At 39.8% G+C, this 19236-nt stretch overlaps 1 protein-coding gene across 1 annotated transcript in view; it reads right to left on the bottom strand.

Moving 5' to 3' along the window:
• The window catches only part of URB1 (URB1 ribosome biogenesis 1 homolog (S. cerevisiae)), a 58040-nt gene that overhangs the window by 34282 nt on the left and 4522 nt on the right, over positions 1–19236 (bottom strand). The window contains exons 2-13 of the mRNA XM_009894923.1: positions 18979–19133; positions 17408–17559; positions 15250–15382; positions 13019–13115; positions 11485–11570; positions 9419–9544; positions 7503–7633; positions 6147–6342; positions 4698–4835; positions 4132–4305; positions 3347–3497; positions 696–818 (exon numbers count right to left, since the gene is read on the bottom strand). Coding sequence (XP_009893225.1) covers positions 696–818; positions 3347–3497; positions 4132–4305; positions 4698–4835; positions 6147–6342; positions 7503–7633; positions 9419–9544; positions 11485–11570; positions 13019–13115; positions 15250–15382; positions 17408–17559; positions 18979–19133 — 1662 coding nt within the window. The remainder of the gene's footprint in view (positions 1–695; positions 819–3346; positions 3498–4131; positions 4306–4697; positions 4836–6146; positions 6343–7502; positions 7634–9418; positions 9545–11484; positions 11571–13018; positions 13116–15249; positions 15383–17407; positions 17560–18978; positions 19134–19236) is intronic.

The following is a 19236-nucleotide window of genomic DNA, read 5'->3' as shown; positions in this document are numbered from 1 at the left end:
GCGTTAAGCAGGTACAGAATGTCTCTGTTTACTTCTGCTGTACGAAGAGGAATACCCTCCGTGAACATGACATCAGAGACAAAAATACAACACCACTGCTAAAATGCTTCCGTATACAGATTTTCCACAGGAGATAATGCCATACAGAATACTGTTGTTCTCTCCACATACTGCCAAATTGTGATAAAATAATTCAAAACACAGCAAATGGAAAAAATACTTGAATATTAAAAGATTTTTCCAGAGGAGACTGGTTAATCAGCATGTGCTTCTTCCCCACTCCAAACTTTCTGTGAACTACCCTGTTAAAAAAAATTTCTATCCCTGCAGCTAAGAAGAGTTTGGAAATAACTTACTTATGTTGGATTGTTGACATAGGTCTAGGAGAATTACATACCCAAATCTCGTTAAGAGTTGGACGTGTCTTCCTCAGAAACATTAGAAACTGCAGGGCAACCTACCACTTTCAACAACTGAGTGTAGTAGAGCAGCTATGGAATTTAAGAGGGGAGAGTGCCAGAGCACTGCAGAAATAGCAACAATAAATGCCAACACAATGAAGAAACTAAAATGGGTTACTTTTAAATAACAGTTCTTTCTCCATCTACACAGAAGAGCAAACATTCCCTTCAGTTGTGGATTTTGTAAGCAGCCAGAGAAAGAAATGAAGGTAACAGAAATTACCCATTACATACCTTTTAGCAGCTTGCTAAAATCAAAGTTGCTCCGTGCTACCAAGTGGGGCACAACCTTCTGATAAAGGCATATGACCTGAAGCAGTGCAGCTTTCAGAAACAGTGTCTCAGCATCCTCTGAACCTAAACAAAGCATTTACATAATTAGTTTCTCCTTCCTTCATACCAAGAAAGCACAGTGTAGCACTTGCATTATTCAACATGAGAATTACTTACTGTATTTCCAATAGACTTACATATGAAATGATCAGTTATCTTGCTCATTAACAACAAGAAACAGAAAAAAAATGGAACCCCCAGTTTCCTTCCACAGCATTCCTGTGTGAATATTTTACAAACTAAACCAGCTTATTCAGTGCTTAAATTGGCATTTGCCATTTCTAATTTGATTCTAAAATGCTCACACATATAAAGGACAATCTCAACATTTTAACACTCACTATCAGAATCCAATCAGTCTCACTGCTGTTCAATTTAAGGCTGAACAACAGAAAAAAAGTGAAGGCAAGGACATGGTCACACTGCTGGTTTTCCGGGGACACTATTTTTAGTTAATGCCAGGTAGGTTTGACTGGGGAAGTGCAGGAGACAGTATACTAATTTATTACTTCAGTTAAAGGTTTCTTTCTTTCCCTTCCCTCTTCAAAATAATACTTTCTCAACATGACCTCTTGGCAAGAGGAAGACAACATCTGTAAGAGAGAAACACCAACTCCAGTTAAGGCAGCCGTTTACTTCTTAGGAAAAGCTGTTTCAGCAGCTAAATATTCTTTTAGTTTATAAAATGAGGACGCATAAAAGCTACATCTTATCCAGTCACTAATGAAAGGAAGCAAAATAAATTAAGGGCAGCCAAAACTTTTTTTTAACACCTACTTTTTTCCTGTTAACTGGGTCTCCCTCAGGGAGCCATGAAGAACTGGATGGATGCCATGCATAACCTTTGTCTTTGTTTGCCTGAGTCTCAACTCCCATTAAAAAAGAATTCTCCAGTGGCCACAGTGCAAATAAAGCTGTAAAAGGTGAGCTGAGAGCAAGTGATACAGTCTTATCACCATAGCGTGCAGAGAAACTACTACAGCTATAGTACTTTAGAGATTAGCTGCTTCATTGGTTTCAGCAGGCACTCTACCAATAAAGAGCCTTGGAGAGTCAGCGTTGACAAGTATTTTGCTGCCCAAAGTCGCACATAGAAGGATATACAGTGAAAAACTCTCTGCTCCAGGAAGTCTCACTGTGGAATATGCCCTCTGAAGGGCATGAAAACGGCTGCAAATTTATCTTACCTCTATAAGTAAAACATTGCAGGCTGCTAGCCAAGCTACAGAGAGTACTGAAAGTTCCAGGTCCCTACAATGGGACTATGAAAGCAAGTCCTTCAGGACAGATGCTGGTTTCAAGAGAGGAAAACTGAAGCCTTCACTCCAACTCTCTGTCCCTCTTCCAACTCATGCATGTTTTTACTCCTGTGCTACAAGCATTTGCGTAGCCACAGTAACTAACTACTTGGAAAAAAAATGATCTCATGGGAAAATATAAAAGGCAAACTAAAATTCTTCAAAAAATTATTTTTCAGGCATATCAGTTTCCCTTCCTGTTTTATTGTGTGGCTGCAAAATACTCCTACTAGCATAAAAGGATCAAGGACAGGAGGGTTAAGTTCAACAAGAAGAACTGCAGAGTCCTGTACCTGAGGAGGAACAACTCCATTTGCTGGGGGCCATCCAACTGGAAAGCAGGTTGGCAGAAAAGGACCTGGGAGTCCTGGTGGACTCCAGGTTGAACACGAGGCAGCAATGTGCCCTTGCCACAGAGAAGGCTACCAGTATCCTGGACTGCATTAGGCAAAGCATTGCCAGCAGGTAAAGGGAGGTGATCCTTCCCCTCTACTCAGCTCTGGTGAGGCCACACCTGAAGTACTCTGTCCAGCTCTGGGCTCCCCATTACGAGAAAGCCATGGACATACTGGAGGGAGTCCAACAAAGGGCCACAAAGGTGAATGGATTGGAGGATCTCTCCTACAAGGAAAAGCTAAGAGAGCTGTGACTGTTCAGCCTGGAGAAGAGAAGGCTCAGGGGGATCTCATCAACTTGTATAAATGCCTGAAGGGAGGGTGCAAAGAGGACAGAGCCGGCTCTTTTCAGCGGTGCCCAGTGACAGGACGAGAGGCAACAGGCACAAACTGAAACACAGGGGGTTCTCTCTGAACATCAGAAATCACTAGTTTACTGTGAGGGTGACTGAGCACTGGCACAGGTTATCCAGAGAGGTTGTGGAGTCTCCGTCCTTGGGGATATTCAAAAGCTGTTTGGACATGGTCCTAGGCAACCAGGTTGAGGCAGGGGGGGTTGGACAAGATGACCCCCAGAGGTCCTTTCCAACCTCAACCATTCTGTGACTGCAACAGCAGAAAGGCAAATTGCTTAATGTCCTTGTAGCAATGGCAGCCTATTTGTCAAACTGTGTTCTTAGGCACTTCTGACACTAGTCAGAATTAAACTGCCCAAAGAACTGAACAAAGCAAAGATGAATAGTAAATGCACAAGTGACATCTGGACTCTGTTGAAGTTAACTACCTTACATGGGATGAGGATTTCACAACATCCATTCACGCACATGTAAGAAGGGGTAACTCCACCTGCTTTGCCTACCATGCTGTTCGGCAGCTTCTGCTGTCTCGGTCATCACCTTCACAGTGGAGATGTCACTTTCCCTTTCCTCCTGTTGGCCATCAAGGTGTTCTTTCCCTTGCTTCAGAAGGGACTGCCAGGCAGCCACTATATTGTTCATGTCTGGTAAAAGCTAGAGGCAAAAGGAGTAAATTGCAACAGCTCTCCCGCATGAGACAAAGCTACTGTGATCAAAAAAAATCACAACCAACCAACAAGAGGATTTGCTGCTCGTCACAAAGGTTGTAACTGATCTTGTATGCAATTGGAAAAAGATCTGAAATCAAGTAGTACACTTCAATTTTTGCAGAACATAAATAATGGAAAGAACATTTTATTGAAAAGTCTCCTGTAAAAAAATTACATTTGGTTCTTTATCCTCATGGTATATTTTCAACCCAAGTGCTACCTTGTCTAGTAACTTCTAACTCTGAATGAACTCTGCTGGCTACAATTTCCTTGAACAGGGAGAATTTGCTTCTGAGCCTGCTCTTGGAATTCATTTGCAGCACAGTAGCTGCCAATGTTACAAATTTGTCTCATAACAAAATTTTATTTGCATTTCCATCAGACAGCTTTCTTAGTATATGTAATCTATTACCACACCAGTTATTAACACCTTTTAACCCACAGCATTCCCCTTCCCCTGCCCAGAGAGACTATCTCCTGGCTCCCAGGCCGCAACCCCTGGGGGAGAAAGTGCACAGGAGTAGTTATCTGCTGCAAAATGACTCATCTTACACCCCAATTTTCTTTTTACTTTATACCTTGCTGATGGCTTCTCTGTACAGCTGTACGAATTCCTGCATCATTGACAGTGTGTAGATTTCTGACTTTTGCCAAGTTTCGTCACTCAAACAGTACTGAATATTCTTCAAGGCTCTTCTCAGTACCATTGATACAAGCGACAGTATGCTGTGCTTTACTACTGTGCTGGGTAACTGAAAGAAGGAAGATGAATTAATGACATTTCAGTGCTTGTTCTTATGCTTTCCACATAACCTGTATTCTGAATATATGTTAAGATTTGTTAACGAATTAATTACTTCCTAAACGTTGGCTTGCAGGAAAGAATCTGTAGGTTTTCAGATTCCCAGCCTAAACCACTAGTGAGCATTAGCAGAGCCAGTGCTTGTGAATGGCTCTTGGAAGCAGTATCAATGGGTTTTAATTAATTTTCCACTGCTTCCCTAATAAAGCTTTATGCTGGGAAAGAAAATATAAAACCTACATAATTAACCAACTTAAGAAACTTCTTGGATGATCACACACTTCAATCAAACAGTATTAACTCAGACAGAAAAATCCACTGAAATATATAGACTGCTCTTACATTTAGTCCTTGGGTGAACATTATTTTATTACACACTGCAGGGACTGTTGTTACCATCACCATAGAAAGCAACCTGGGAAGAGGAATAAACTCTGAAGTCTTAAAAGAATTGGAAATCTCTGGTTGAGCCTCGTAGATCTGAAATAAAAATAACAATTTAATCAACATTGATATAGTCCTGGAGAGAATAGCGTCTTTAGGGGAGCATTTCACAGAAGGGTTTTGACTTGTCAAAAGTAACAAAAGCACTGAATACCACTCTTCATGCAGAAATGCTACAGAGCATCCCCCAGACTTCTATTCAACTAAATGGAACATCTGTATGTGACCTGCACCCTTGCTAAAGGTCACCCCTTTTCAACAAACAAACTACAGATCCTACTTGCTCATTTTAAGCTAAAGCAAAGAGTCAGAGGAATACTCAAAAAGGACAAAAGGTTTTTCTAGCAGAGCTTCGATGTTGCTGCATCTCAAAAAATGCATCATCAACGTGATGTTTCTCACTGCTTCTTATGCCAATTCCTTCTTTCCCGGTTCAGTTAAATGTTTATACAGCCTCCTGCTCTGAGTGTGGCTTTTTACCAAATGACCTTCCAACTCACTCTATGTCCACACTTTTTAAAGCAGCTGTGGCTCTGAGCCATGGTTCATTTTCCTCAGCACCCACAGAAAACAGGATGCCATTTCCCCCCCTCCATTTACGATCTTCGATATTTAACAGCATCCTGCTGCTTCTTTTGTGACATACCTACAGTAATTGATGGTATTATTTCAGAACAATTAAGTCCTTCCTGTTTAGCTCACTTAAAACTCAGCCCCCTAACTTCCCCAGTGCTGGACTGGTTTGTTTTTAAAGTCATTATTTATGAAATATTGTGCCCATCTGCTTTTTAGAGATTTTAATAAACTCTAAAGCACTGTGCAGTTACAGCTGTGAACACAATACATCTTCAGACATGTGAGTTTCCTGATACAGAACAGCTGCTTCTGAAACAAAACCATAAAAAAACCACTCCCTGATCCCCAGCTCAGTGCCTCCGAAATCAATGAAATCTTTTTTCTTTAGGAGGAACCTTCAAGAGGAAGGCCTCACCTAAATTCATCAATTCAGAGTTAGTTTATACCTAACATGGCTACACCACAGGCTGGCTGAGCCCTCTACTGCATAGTACCCAAACTGAAACGACATTTACATTGGAATGGCATTATAATATATATCTGTAATAAGAGCAATCAAAGGCAGGCTTACCAATCTCCTACCAACTTACCTGGCTTGGTAACTTTTCCGTAGGTCAGGAACATTTGACTTTACCATCTTTCCTATTACAATTTTGCATAATTCTGCACTACTGTTTAACAAAGACAACTTCAACTTTTGGAAAAGAAAAAAAAGAGTATTGGGATTGCATTTTTCTGTGGAGATGTGGTGTGCATCATTTATACTCTTACCTTTCTGAGTAACTTCAGATTGTCCATCCAGGCTGACTTCAGTCTAGGAACAAAGGAATACTGGGTCTCCTTAAAGTATCTATTCAATAAATCTGGACACACTTTAAGGATATTAACCACAAGATCAGCAACCATTTCATCTTCTGTTGCAGTTTTTAAACCAAGCAGAAAGCGCAGAAGCACCACATTTCCTCCCCTATTGAAGACAAAAAAATACTTAAAAAAAGAAATCCCTATTTTGATACTTTACACGATGCTAACTGTGCAACTCCTCTAACTGTTGCTGGGGTAAATTCAAGGCAAGACCTTTCACACTGCTGGCATAATTTCTAAGTTTATACTCAGAAAAGTAAGAACTGAATTTACCCCCAAGTTTTCTGCATGACAAACAGTAATTATTTTTAATTAAAACCACAATGTTTCAGAAATATTCTAAACAAACTTCACAAAGCTGAAAGTGTAGAATTAAAACTTAATATTCAACTTGGAAGTATTTTCCGGGTCTTTCAGTTCTTTTTGGGGTTTTGGGTTTTTGGTTTTTTTTAAGTTTTCTTTTGTACATCCCTAAACAAAGTGAGAATACCACAGATGCCAGATGAATACCAGTTAAAATTTTGCTCAAAGCAAGCAACAACCTGTTCTAGCACCACTTAGTACTAGCATCTGCTACTACAATCTAGTACCTTTCTTGCCCCGCTAATGTCACGAAGCATAAACTCACCCTATGCGAACCCCTCCATGGAACTACAAGAGTCTCAGTTATTTTCTCTATCAGTCATAACCCTAGTGCATATGTATTTTAACTAGTTAGCAAAAGGAAACAGTAGGACAAATAGGCGCTTCCAGGTGGTGCAAGCCAAATTCTGGCATTATTGATATCAATGTCAGCATTTTGCCTAAATCTGGGATAAACCATGTCCAGTTCTACAAAATGTAAATTAGACTAGATATTTCACCACCCTATGGTTAACACTGAAACTTTGACGCTTTATTCTCACATCAAAAAAATCTATGGCCTAAAAACCACAGCTTGCAGTAAGGGACTTGGTATTCATGGAGATGGCTTGGAGAAACATAACCCTTGCCTAAGCCCCTATGAATAGGGCAGACCACTCTACACTAGTACACAGAGATATAAGGAGATCCAATAGTTTGATCTTGGGAAGCTAAAAAAAGGAAAAAAACAACACAAAACCCCCAACATATTTATTTCTTCTGCCACAGAAGAAAGAGAGATGGAAGCAGAATTCAGTAAAGTTATGGCAAAGGCCTGGAAGGGCAGACAAGATAACTCGTGCGGCCTCTCTTGTTCCCAGCACAAAGCACACATACAATCTCAGCTGTCTCATGACTTACTTGCCAGAAGTTCCAAGACTTGGATCATAGAAAGTTATGCCATGTTTCAGAGAGCAGCAGACATCCATTAAGAAATTATGAACAAGTTCCCGTACCATCATTTTTCCAACCTCTTCAGAACCTTGAGTCACCTATAAAAAGGTGTAAGAAAGGCATCTGATTTTTGGTATCACATAAGAAAATCTTACATCAGTGTCACTCTTCTCTGAATTTTATGAAGCTCCTTTTATACAGAAATGCTAAAAGATAGTTTGGCTTTTGTTCAGATTAACAAGACAAATTTCAGTTTCTGTACTAAACACATCAAATATTACAATACTTTTTGTTTCAAGGAAAGCAAACCTCCCAGATTTAGGTACATGTGTGCTATCTGCAGGGCATTATTGAGTTAGGGCTTTTTGCAAAGAAGACAGGAGAAGACAGAGAAAAGTCAAGCTAAAGAAAAGCAGTGATAGAAAGCTTCCATAAATTGGGCAAGGCCATCCTGGGATTGTGAAGTCAAGGACCTAATATTTAATCTGAAATAACCAATGTTCAACCTTGCAGACCAGGCTCACTATGAGAAAGTTCAGAAAGACCAAAAAAAAAAAAAAAAAATATCACTGAAACCTTCAGCATAAAGCATGCGAAACAAGCACGTGTATGTTTTTTGGGCCAATTTGGGAGAAGATGGAACTTTAACACAGGGCAAGAAAGTTAGCTAACAACGCACTGCACATGCCAATGCTTCAGGGAAATGTGGAGCATCAATGCCATTACAGTCACCATACAAAAATGGAAGAAGTGACCAAATATCCATGTCAAGCAAAAACTTTAAAAAGTGAACCCAGATTCCATTAACCTTTTACATCCGGCACAACTTAAGATCCTTGCAAATGAGAAGTCTCTTGACAATTGTCGTTGGGAAATCACGAACCACATGACTCACAAGGACTGCACAGAATTATAAGAATTTAAAATTATTCAAAATCAAACTGCATGTTTATGAATAGGGTCATGTATTTGCATTGCTCCAAGCGAACACCTACTAGAAACAGATCTCCTCCAAAAAGTACTTACAACATATCAGGATTGGAATGGCATAGGCATAAACATCCAGTAGAGGAAGGATAAGAAGGCAGTTGTTCAGTGTTAGAAGTTTTGAAGAGGAATGGTTTGACTTCTAAAGATCAAGCATTAATCAACACAAAAATAAAAAGTCTGCAGCCAAAAGCCAGTGGAAGCATAGAATTCTTTCTACTGCTTTGTGCTGGGTTTATAGCCATGCCTTAGATATTCCCACAGTGAAAGGGGGGAAAACAGAGATTGCAAGATTAAGAAAAATAAAAAAAAAAAAGTAACTTATTTATGAAGAGAAGATGACAAAACATCTGCAGTAGTAACACACACCCAACAATTGCGGCCCTGATCCTTGCCTCATCTATGAATTTAGGAATGTGATTTCATGAACCAGTAGAATCAGTAACAGCTCAAAAACCCTGTCAGCCTCTCAGACAATGCAAGCCAAGTCTGGCAACCATCTTGGGACTTTAGCTCTCAAATCAGATCAGCGTGTAGGATGGGTATGAAGCATGCAGTAGGAACATTGCTATAGATACATCCTCCTATAGAGACACAAATGTGTCTAGGCAATGGAATACAGTACTCACACCCAAAAGCCTCATTTCTCCCTGGTTAACAGATCTCCACTGCAGTTCTGGTAACCAGGGAGGGGAAACAAACCCTCCTCCTCGAGTGGTGAGAAACAGCAGAAAGTCAGGATTTCTTTTTAAGTAGCCTCAGCAGATCCCTCTTCTTGAACTCAACAAGGCTAGAGTAACTGGGAGCTATTTCAAAACCTGTGCGCTGCTGGGGGTAGGGTCAGGGAGGGGAGCAGGATAAGGACTAGGGAGTTACAAAGAAGTAAGTTACCAGACCTTTAAATCCCCAGGGCTGACATCAGTAATCCCATTCCACCTGTAAAGTGAAGCAATGTGAATCAACACTTCTGCAGTAAAAAAGCGCACCTTCTGGGTTTTGGTGATACTTTTATTTTGAACCACCTGAAAAGAACGAAAAAAAAAATTGAACAGACAACCTTTCTATTTATGGCAAATTATCACAAAATAATGGCAAATTATCAACACACTTCATTATTCTAGTACACACACAGCTCGCTCTCCTCAGACCAGCAGACAAAAGGTTCTGCCTGTCCTCTTAATGCTTCTTTCACACGCTCCTGCTCCCATCTTGATATGGTTGAAGCCATAAGACTCTGCACCAAATTCTGCAAACATTGCATGTGCTGAACAGGATAGACTTTCAAGTTCAACTAAAGAGCACAGAACATATTTAGAGTAGCACAGCCACAGACTAGGATCATGGAAACCTGCTGGAGAGACAGTAGAACCCACTACAAATAAAGTCTGAATGAGAGGGAAAACACAGTGGAGGAAATTCTCAAAAGTTCTCCTACTGTTTTCTGCAGTCCTCATTTTTTTAACTCTCATTTTCCTTGCTGAAGAGTCATACAGTGTGTTAGGTTTCATCAATAACATAACAGTACGTAATGTATGATTCCTGCATAGGAAAACCTTCGTTTAGAAAACAAAGCTTCAAGAAGGTTTATTTAACATTTAAATGCTAGCTTTTTTCTCCCTCTTCTTCTTCTTCCGAGGTTATTGCAATAGAAAAATGAAAGAATACTTTTGAATTTAAATTGTCAATTGTGAAAAGCCTGAGTCTGAGGCAGACTCTTATGGTTACACTCTAAATTTGAAACTATACTTTCTTCATTCTCTCAATTGGTCATACAACAGCTTGTGCAACATTGCTACAGTAATTCAAAACAGAGATTCAAAAATCATAGATACTGGAACTAAAAACATTTTTTAAAACATTTTTATAGAAATAAAAAACTCTGGTGCAGTTCCTGTACCCACAGCAGCAATAAGCTGGCGCATCACAGTGAAAGAGGCACTGCCACGCTCAGAAGCTAAGGAACAACAGAGCACAGGAAAAGCAGTCAAGACTAAACCAACTCTCACACCTTTCAGCAATTCCTGCTTTGAAGTTTTCTGTCTCAACCCTGCTATAACAAGAGGTTATTTGTCTGCTATGAAAGAATCAGAAAGAACAACTTCAAAGAGGAGCAGATTTATCTCTCCAACAGTACTTTCTGACAACAGGTGGTATGTACCCTTTCTTTTTCACAAAAACTTCTCTCACTTTGGGAAGACAATTTTATGATAAAACTTAGCTTTTCCTCTACCCCACCAAGATACACTTTTGACTGAAATTTATCTCCTGCAGCAGAAACTTTGCTGTGTTAACAGCAAGCAAGTCCAAAGACCAACTAACAAGGACCACAGGACCTCAACAGAGCCCTGCCAAGACTGGTTGAGAAACAGTACCCCACACCCTTCAACTGCAACCAGACAGCTCCTCGAAACCCATTTCACGGCACAGTCTCCATACTAAAACCACACAAAATACTTTTTCTCCTGGAAAGAAGATTGTACATCATTACCTAGTACAGAGCTAACAAAGCTAGTCAAATCTAGCTGATCTCCCCATTTCAGCATGAGACACATTAATCGAAGGACCAATCTTACTGTCATGGTCACTGGACACAATGACTCTAGTTCTTTTGACCTTCAGGCTTGACACTGATGCAATTGCAACCCATGAAACAATGGGAATCTGTTGGACACCACACACTAAAGATGAGCTGAAATTAGCATCCAAGGACAAGCTATGCAATGACTTCCTTTAAAGGAGGGCATTGGAAAAGCATAAAAAGCTTCAGTCCTGAAACAGTAATACAGCGAAGCTATCAACCTTCAATATTTTCAGTAATGGACACACTGACAAACTTGCAGCAGCAGCACAGTGCCAACATGTTAAAGAGCTGTACATTTTATGAGAAATTACTGCAAAACTGTTTCCAGCAGCAAAGAAAATAGAAAACAAGAGACAACACAGTTTCAAGGGTATATCATACCTTAGTTCTCAGTGTGGAAAGTAGGAGATTGACTGTAGAAACTTTGTCTTCCTTTATTTCAGAGCGAAGAATATCTGGAATGAAATCTAAGAAGACATTTCAAATGTTAAGTGAAAATGTGAAAGCTATTTTCACACTAAAATGCTTCGGGGAATTCATACCCATTTCTCTTCAATGTCATATTATTTACCTTGTTATATTTAAGGATGAACCAAATGGCTGCAATCAGAGTTCAGAAGGATAATCTGTCTGTAACTAAAGTGATGAACAAGTAATTCTGCCAAACCCACTCTCATCATAACTAGATAATTTGCCAACTTGGTTATTAACACTTACAGCAATAGCATCTGTCAACTTCAAATATATTTCAGGCCCTAATGTGCTATGCACTATTTAAACTTGAGTTTCTATTGAAGGACTCACAATTGTTTCACTGGGTGATTCTCAAATGTTTGGAGGTTACATCTTCAAGCACATGCATCATCTTTTGGCTCACCTGCCCATCCCAAAATTAAAGAATTTCAGTTTACAGAGAACTTCAGTATCTTACAGGGGAATGAAAGGCAGCTGTGCTGACCGGGTCTAGGTGTGCACTGCCATTCCCTGTTCTAAAAGAACTGAACAACTGCGAGCCATTAAAGGAAATCAGAAGATTCCACGGCAGCATGAACAATAGATGTAAATAGTTATGGCCTGTTCTCACTCCCTCACCATAGAAGAAATGAACTGCTGCCAGCTGATGACTTACTTTTTTTTTTTTTTTTGAGTATTTCTAGATCCTTTCTGAATTCTTTCATAGTCTTACCAAGGGTCGCAATTCACAACCTGAGAACTATCACCAGTAGATTTCAAACCACTAATGTCAACAGAAGTTTTACATTATTTTCAGCACATAAGGGATCAAGTATTAATCAAGTGTATGTAAGATTCAACTTTCTGGATCCTCTTTTTTGCCAGTCGAGTTTGACCCCCTTCTCTAAGAGACATGGGTGTAACATACTCCTGGACTGCACTCCTGTGGAACGCCTCCACAAAGGATGCAAAGCACATTACATTGGTCTCCCAAATCATCGACAAAAAAACAGCCTAATGGAGTACACAACAGTTGTCCTGCATGAGAACAGAAAGGATACCAAAGTATGCACAGTCTTTAACACTTCAAAAATATTTTTTTAATGCAACATATCCACTATTACTGTGTTATGAGCAAGGCTAGAGGCCATGAAGTTTTTTTCTGCTTATTGAATCTATGGCCTCAAAGTTATATTTACCTTTTTTACATCTGTGCCACCAAAGGCTTCCTATTTTTGCAGTTTTTGCAAACATTATTTGCAAGCAGAAGAGGCACTCACTAGAATACTGCAGAAGTTTAAAGCTGTTCAGCTAAGATTAAAAATATGTATTTTGTATCTTATTAGTGCTGTTTAACTGGTTCATGTTTTGAATTAGCTCATATTTCTTATCACCTGTAAAAGACTCTGCCTTAAAAAAACCAAAACAAAACAACCAAAAACCCTAAGCAATTGTGAAGTACCTTTTAATTCCAGCACCTGTGTCAAGATTGCATTGTCACCAGCAATTAAAAAGGAGAGAGCAAACTGAATATAAGCCATACGGACATCAGTTCTCCCCTAGAAAAGACAAAAGGAACTGTTAGTTTACAGATTGTACACAACTGCAAAACTAATACTGCAACAATTGATTATCATTATAAGTACTATAAACAGGTAAATTACTATTAGTCTATAAACATGTTGCATATAGCCATACACATATATTTATATGCAATACATCCACAGTATATTCATTTGAAAATCTTGTGTTAAGCAGATCACAGTCTGTTAAAGTCAACATCAAAAAGGGAGGTGTCCTATTTCACATATTTTTCAATTCTCAAGCAATAAAAAAGAAGAAAATGTTAACAGTATGCCGTACCCTTGTACACACATCACTGAACATCCGCACTTCTGCACTACTTGATACACTGGTGAATTCACAAAAATACCCAAGAATGGTGATGGCAGTAGTGCTGCTCTAATTTCTTACTATACAGGCTTCCAGAGCAGTGACAGCCTTGGAGACCCCTGCTGCTCGTTGCCATTTCTGAGCTGTGGTGCATTACTCCCACTCCTCAGCTATCACAGCTGCTCACGCAGCTACCTGGGTCATGCAACTAAGACTGGCTAAAAAAAATTTAAAAAAAAAAGCTCTTAAAAAAAGGGGCTAATATCTTATAAAACTACAGATTCAAGCACAGCGGAAGGAATGAAAGCTTTGCCTAGAAAGCATCATAGGATATGAGCATGATTTGTAATTTTTTGCAACTTAGATGAAACTTAATTTTGCACAGTAAAAATGCCTGAAAGAAGATACTGACTAGGCTAAACAGAAGGCAGAAGTGACTCATGAAAGGGTTGAAAGAAATAAAAAGAAATGAGATTTTGCTGTAAGCTTTGTGCTTGATATTTTTGTATTAAAAAAATCACCTCCAATAGCCAGTTGTGACATAACAATCGCACTGAAAGCTGAGCAAGAGTAAGATCTTCAGTTCATTTCTGGAAACTTTTTTCCTTGTACCTTACTTGCATATCTAATAAGCTTGTGGTCAAAAGACTACCTACGTCCAAGCATTTTGATTTAAGGGGTGGAGGTACTCCTAAAGATAACTTCTGCAGTAAGGTCAAAACCCATGAAGACTGACATTCCCGAAATTGTTTATATATAAAGCAATCAAGCAGAAGGCAAAATACAAACACACACTTTTCTCCCCGACACCACCTTTTACAGTGTCATTTGTCACCACAGATGGCACAAACCCAACACAAATGTACAAGTTCTGCAAGTCTTCTTTAAAAAACTAGAAACAATCTATCAGCATTGAAAATAGTATTGGATTTATTATACACTTATATTTGGAATGAAATATAAATATTCTTGTTCTGAAACACTGGTTCAGGTTAACCCTGATTATTTTTAGCAAATGGAGAGGAAACAAGAAATAGTTCCTTTTGGAAAAAGAGGAGTGACTTTTTTTACTCACTTCCATATCCTCCTTAAGGATTTCTGCCAAGGGATTGTTTAAACCTCTTGGTTATATTTTCAAGCGCAATTATTCTGACTGTACTAGTAGTGGGCAAAATCCTCTCACCATTTCTACAACTGAAAAAACCTCTGTTTATTTCAGTGGGCCAAACTGCAATCCATGCTTTTAAAAAAGAACGAGCTTTTCCCAAACACATCACTGAATAATATTCAGAAGTTTACCATCATTTTCACTCCATTTTAGACACTAAAAGTGTAGCCCACAGAAACTATACGTTTATACTTCACCACAGCTTATTAGAAACAGACAAGGCACTTTAAAGTTTTGCAGTAAATCCTACAAAGCAGTGTAAAAACAATGTTATCCTGAGGAGGTCTGCACCCGACAAGATGAGAAAGACCAGCACGGGATGGAAAATGAAGTAAGCTATACCTCAAGGGTGCAGGTCAGCTCTCCCACTATCGCAGATACTCAGAAACATCCCCTGGGGATTTCCTATATAAGTAGATGGAAAGCTCTTGCCCCACAGATCAGTTCTGCTGCCAATTAGAAACAATCAAGAAGCATGTCAGCCTGACACAGGACAGGAAGGAAGAGTTAAGTTCTTGCGGATGAGAACACAGCAAAGAGACTTCGGCAACAGCTTAGTTTTAAATACTTGGCAGAGGAAAACTGATGGAGCCATGGCGCAGCATTTCATGGCACACAGCAGCTTAATTTACCTTCTTACATCTTTTTTTCAATAATCCAGGCAGAAACTTGTTATTGAAATCAAAATGGCTATACACATCCCTTGCTGAATCTGGCCCCTGAGCCACCATGGCTGATAACAGGGTAAGGCACACTCGGCTCAGCCTAAAACAAAAGGCAGAGGAAAACCTGCAGGTTATTTCCAGGATGACAGTTACACAAACAACCAAATCAAGAAATTAAAATTTAAAGACAGACCTTTTTCCTGTAAAAGAAATTATCCCACTCCACCTCCAACATCCACCCAAGCCTTCAGAAGTTTCAGGCACGACGCAGTTCTGAATCAGTCCCAACACAAGCAATCAAGATAGCCATTAAGAAAGTATCCCCAAATCATGCAAAGCTCTCGCTGCAGTTGATGGGAGCTTTAGTTGAATATGTAACCAACCATTTTAACGACCATCACAATACAGATTTAGGCCAAACGCAGATTATTCTGTTATTCACAAAGAACTTCGATCTTCTTTGTGAACAGCCTATTTCTACAAGCACATTTCTTGGACAGACCCCCCTTATCCTGCAAACGCTTATGCGCTTTACTGCCACAAGCAGGTCCAGAAGAGTCACAGCTGATGCTCAAGTTAAAGACACATGGAGCACAGGCCAAAGTTAAGACTAAATTTTTTGTCTTTTAGCTGAATGACAGAGGTTTTCTTCAGTTTAAGTATGCAGCATGGTCTCGTCATGAAGTAAATCCCAAGATCTACACTCAGTTTTGATTCTTGCTCACTGACCACTGGGAAAATGGAACATAAGTTAAAACAACTAAACCCCTTATTTTAGGCAGTGATAATGGCAACTGGGAAGAAGGGGAGAGGGAGGAAGGGAATGCCTATTTATATTCTTTGCAAAAATTAAGTAGTAAAGAGAGGCTGGATATTCACTTTATAAAGTAGGATAAAAGGAATAAAGTGCCAAAAATTAAGAACTCCTAAATTCCTGGGAGTTTGCCATTTATTTCAATGGGAACATGACAGGGCCATCGGATACAAGTCTGCAGATCCACTACCCATTAAGGGTTTGGGAATCTGTCCATCACATTTCATTCATGGACAATCTGTAAGAAAGCCATGTTATTAAAGCAGAGATCCCATCTAGACATACCACCACAATAAAATTCCTTTGCACGTCAAAGAGGTAGCACTGAAAAAGCAGAGCATACACCATCAGAATACCATCAGATATCTGCAGCCTCCTCTATGCAGGCTCTAGAACGACTTCTCCAAAAGCTGAAATCTTTAAAGGCTAACAAGAAGTGTAGATCTTGCATAGTTTCAAAATTTATTTACACTATACCTATCCACCTGTATTTGGGATTCTATGTACAGTAAAATCAACTGAGTGGTGCAAGAAGCATGGTCATGTCCATGAACTTGAAAGCAGAAATTGCTTTTCTAATTTTGGCCTCTCCAAAGACTGAAAGACAAGTCATCAGCCTTGGACAAGTCATTTACAGTCTCTATTTTTTTCTCTCCCTTCCTCTTCCTCCCAGATTTGTATTAAAATGTCTCTGGCACTTGGAAGTTCTCTCACCCTGTCCACAGAGCATGGGAAATGGTTTAGACTGGACTAGATAATACACAAGTGCTTTAATCGGCCTAAAATGGCCTTAGATTTAAGAGACAGGAAAAGCCAGTCTGAAAGAAAAAAATCTATTATAAACATGGAAATCTAACTATAAAAAATACAGTGAAATAAAACATGAGCAGCTCTTTCTGCCATCACAAGACAGACTGCTCAGTCTCTCTGAACTACAAGGAAGCCTGTTCCTTCCTGTCCCATGCAGTACATTTCACTTCACAAACCAAGTAGCATTAAAATAATAGGACTCAACATACCATCCACTTTACCTCTCACTAGGACAGGCAGAACTGATGAAAGCTACAGCCTTGGGAAAGTATCATATAGCATTAGATTGTGTATTGTATCAGAGCTTCCACCTTGCAAAGATTCCACGTGCAATTATTTTATGAAATGCGGAACAGTATCATTAAATAAAGGTGGATTATTAGCAATAAGTCACGCTGAACTTTGCAACGTTTTGTATACATGTCCAAGACCCAGACTGCCCGTCGGGATCAATTCAGAGCAACTGAAAGAGATTTCCACAACAGTACAGAGAAGACTTACCTGTGATTTTCAGAATACAAAGCAGAATAGACCAATCTCATGTAGGAATGGATCAACTTTTTGACTATGTTCATTCCCACAACAGAAAAATGGGAGAGGTCACTGGCTGTCCTCAGTAAAATGGCCTCTAGAGCTTGAAAGATTAATAACATCTATAAGATAATAGAGATATGTTAATATCTGCCAATATCAGGTACGGCTTAAAATTATTAGCTGAGCAAACAGTAATGAACACCATTAAAAGAACGAATAACCCCACCACAAGAGGAAAGCTTCCACATATGAAGTGGAACTTAAATTCCGAATGGTCTCCCAAATTAATGCTTCCTCTTCTAAAGGATTAGTTCTGAGAGTGCGAATTTTCAAGGAATCCCCTATACAAACACTATATGAAAGACTGGAGAACCACAGGAGGTCAGCCAACTCCTCTTTTTTTCAGTCACTAAACTGATGCAATTCAGTAGTAGGAAGGGACAACCTCCACTGGAAGCCCAAGCCAACATGCTGACTGAAGGCCTGGACAAGTAAAACTGAATGTAAAAAAAAGGTCCCTCCTCACGTGAATTGAGACCTACATGTATGATTCATCTCCATATGCACAACAGCCACTTCTGGGGATGCAAATACTAACTGCAGTGCAAACCTCAGCACAGGCTGATGGACCTTGAAGACCCCTTTCAAGCTGGAGGTCAAGGCCTGTGGCTAATGAACCAATGCTTTAAGAGACAACTGCTAGTAAGTGCACAATGAAACATGCTGAAGAAAACCATCTGAGCTGCTCCAGTCTCACAAGTAACTCCTAGATGAGTCCAGAGCCCACACAGCATTGGGACTGTATTCATTACAAGTACTAGCCTCTATTGGTAAAAGGATCTTGCAGAAAGCAAGAACATTGTGTCACTGAACATGACACAGGTCATCATCACACAGACGAAAGTGATAATCTAATGCAAAGACCAACAAGTGAAAATTAAAAAGAACACTATCCAATTTTATGTTGTAAGCAGATTTAAGTTAATAATGCTGCTGCAGTACACACAGTGAAAAGAGTTTTTTAATTCTTTAGTTCATTCATTATATCCTGATGAGAAAAAATTGGGTCCAGCTCAGATGAGAAAAATTAGGTCAACTTTACCAGTGGCTTCCTAGAAATACTGACATGTCAGCGAGATGTCAAGTTATCTAAAAACAATTACTTTCACTGGACTATTCTTTTTTCTTTGCATAACTGCTTCTGTTGCCCCCCTTATTTCATAAATGGTCTTGATAACATTTAAAGAATCTTAACAGTTTGCTTTTAGCACAACTACTGGTTGTGCATATCATTAAATCCAGGAACATCTTTGCGCTGAAAAGGACATTCCCCACTTGATCAGTGCTTCCGCCACTGTGAATTCCAGAAACAAAAAAAACCCCTAAACTAAACCAAAACAAAACAAAAAAAAACCCCAACAAAACCCATACCAAATTATCAGAGTTATTTACACCACAAAGCATTTCTTCAGCGGTTCCTCTCCCAGCCAGGATGCGCGCTGCCAGTCATTCAACTGCAACACCCACAGCCAACCTACCTCACTTTCAGGCTTCCTTTCTCCATCCAGGAGTTTGAATATTTCGGCACACTCCATGGAAATTTTTACGTATCCCTCCACGACATCGTATATTTCAGGCGACGGCAGCGTCTTAGCAACGGAAACGAAGGTCTCCAGACCTGCAATGACAGAGTTTCACCCGGGGAGCCACGGGCCCGGCCGGTGACACGCTACGAGACGTCGTCGTCCCCCACCCCGGGCCGGGGCCCGGACACGCCGCCGCTGCCGCCCGGCCGC

This window comes from Charadrius vociferus, unplaced genomic scaffold (assembly GCF_000708025.1).
Source record: "Charadrius vociferus isolate BGI_N301 unplaced genomic scaffold, ASM70802v2 scaffold201, whole genome shotgun sequence".
NCBI lineage: Eukaryota > Metazoa > Chordata > Aves > Charadriiformes > Charadriidae > Charadrius > Charadrius vociferus.
This window is presented reverse-complemented; position numbering and strand designations above follow the sequence as displayed.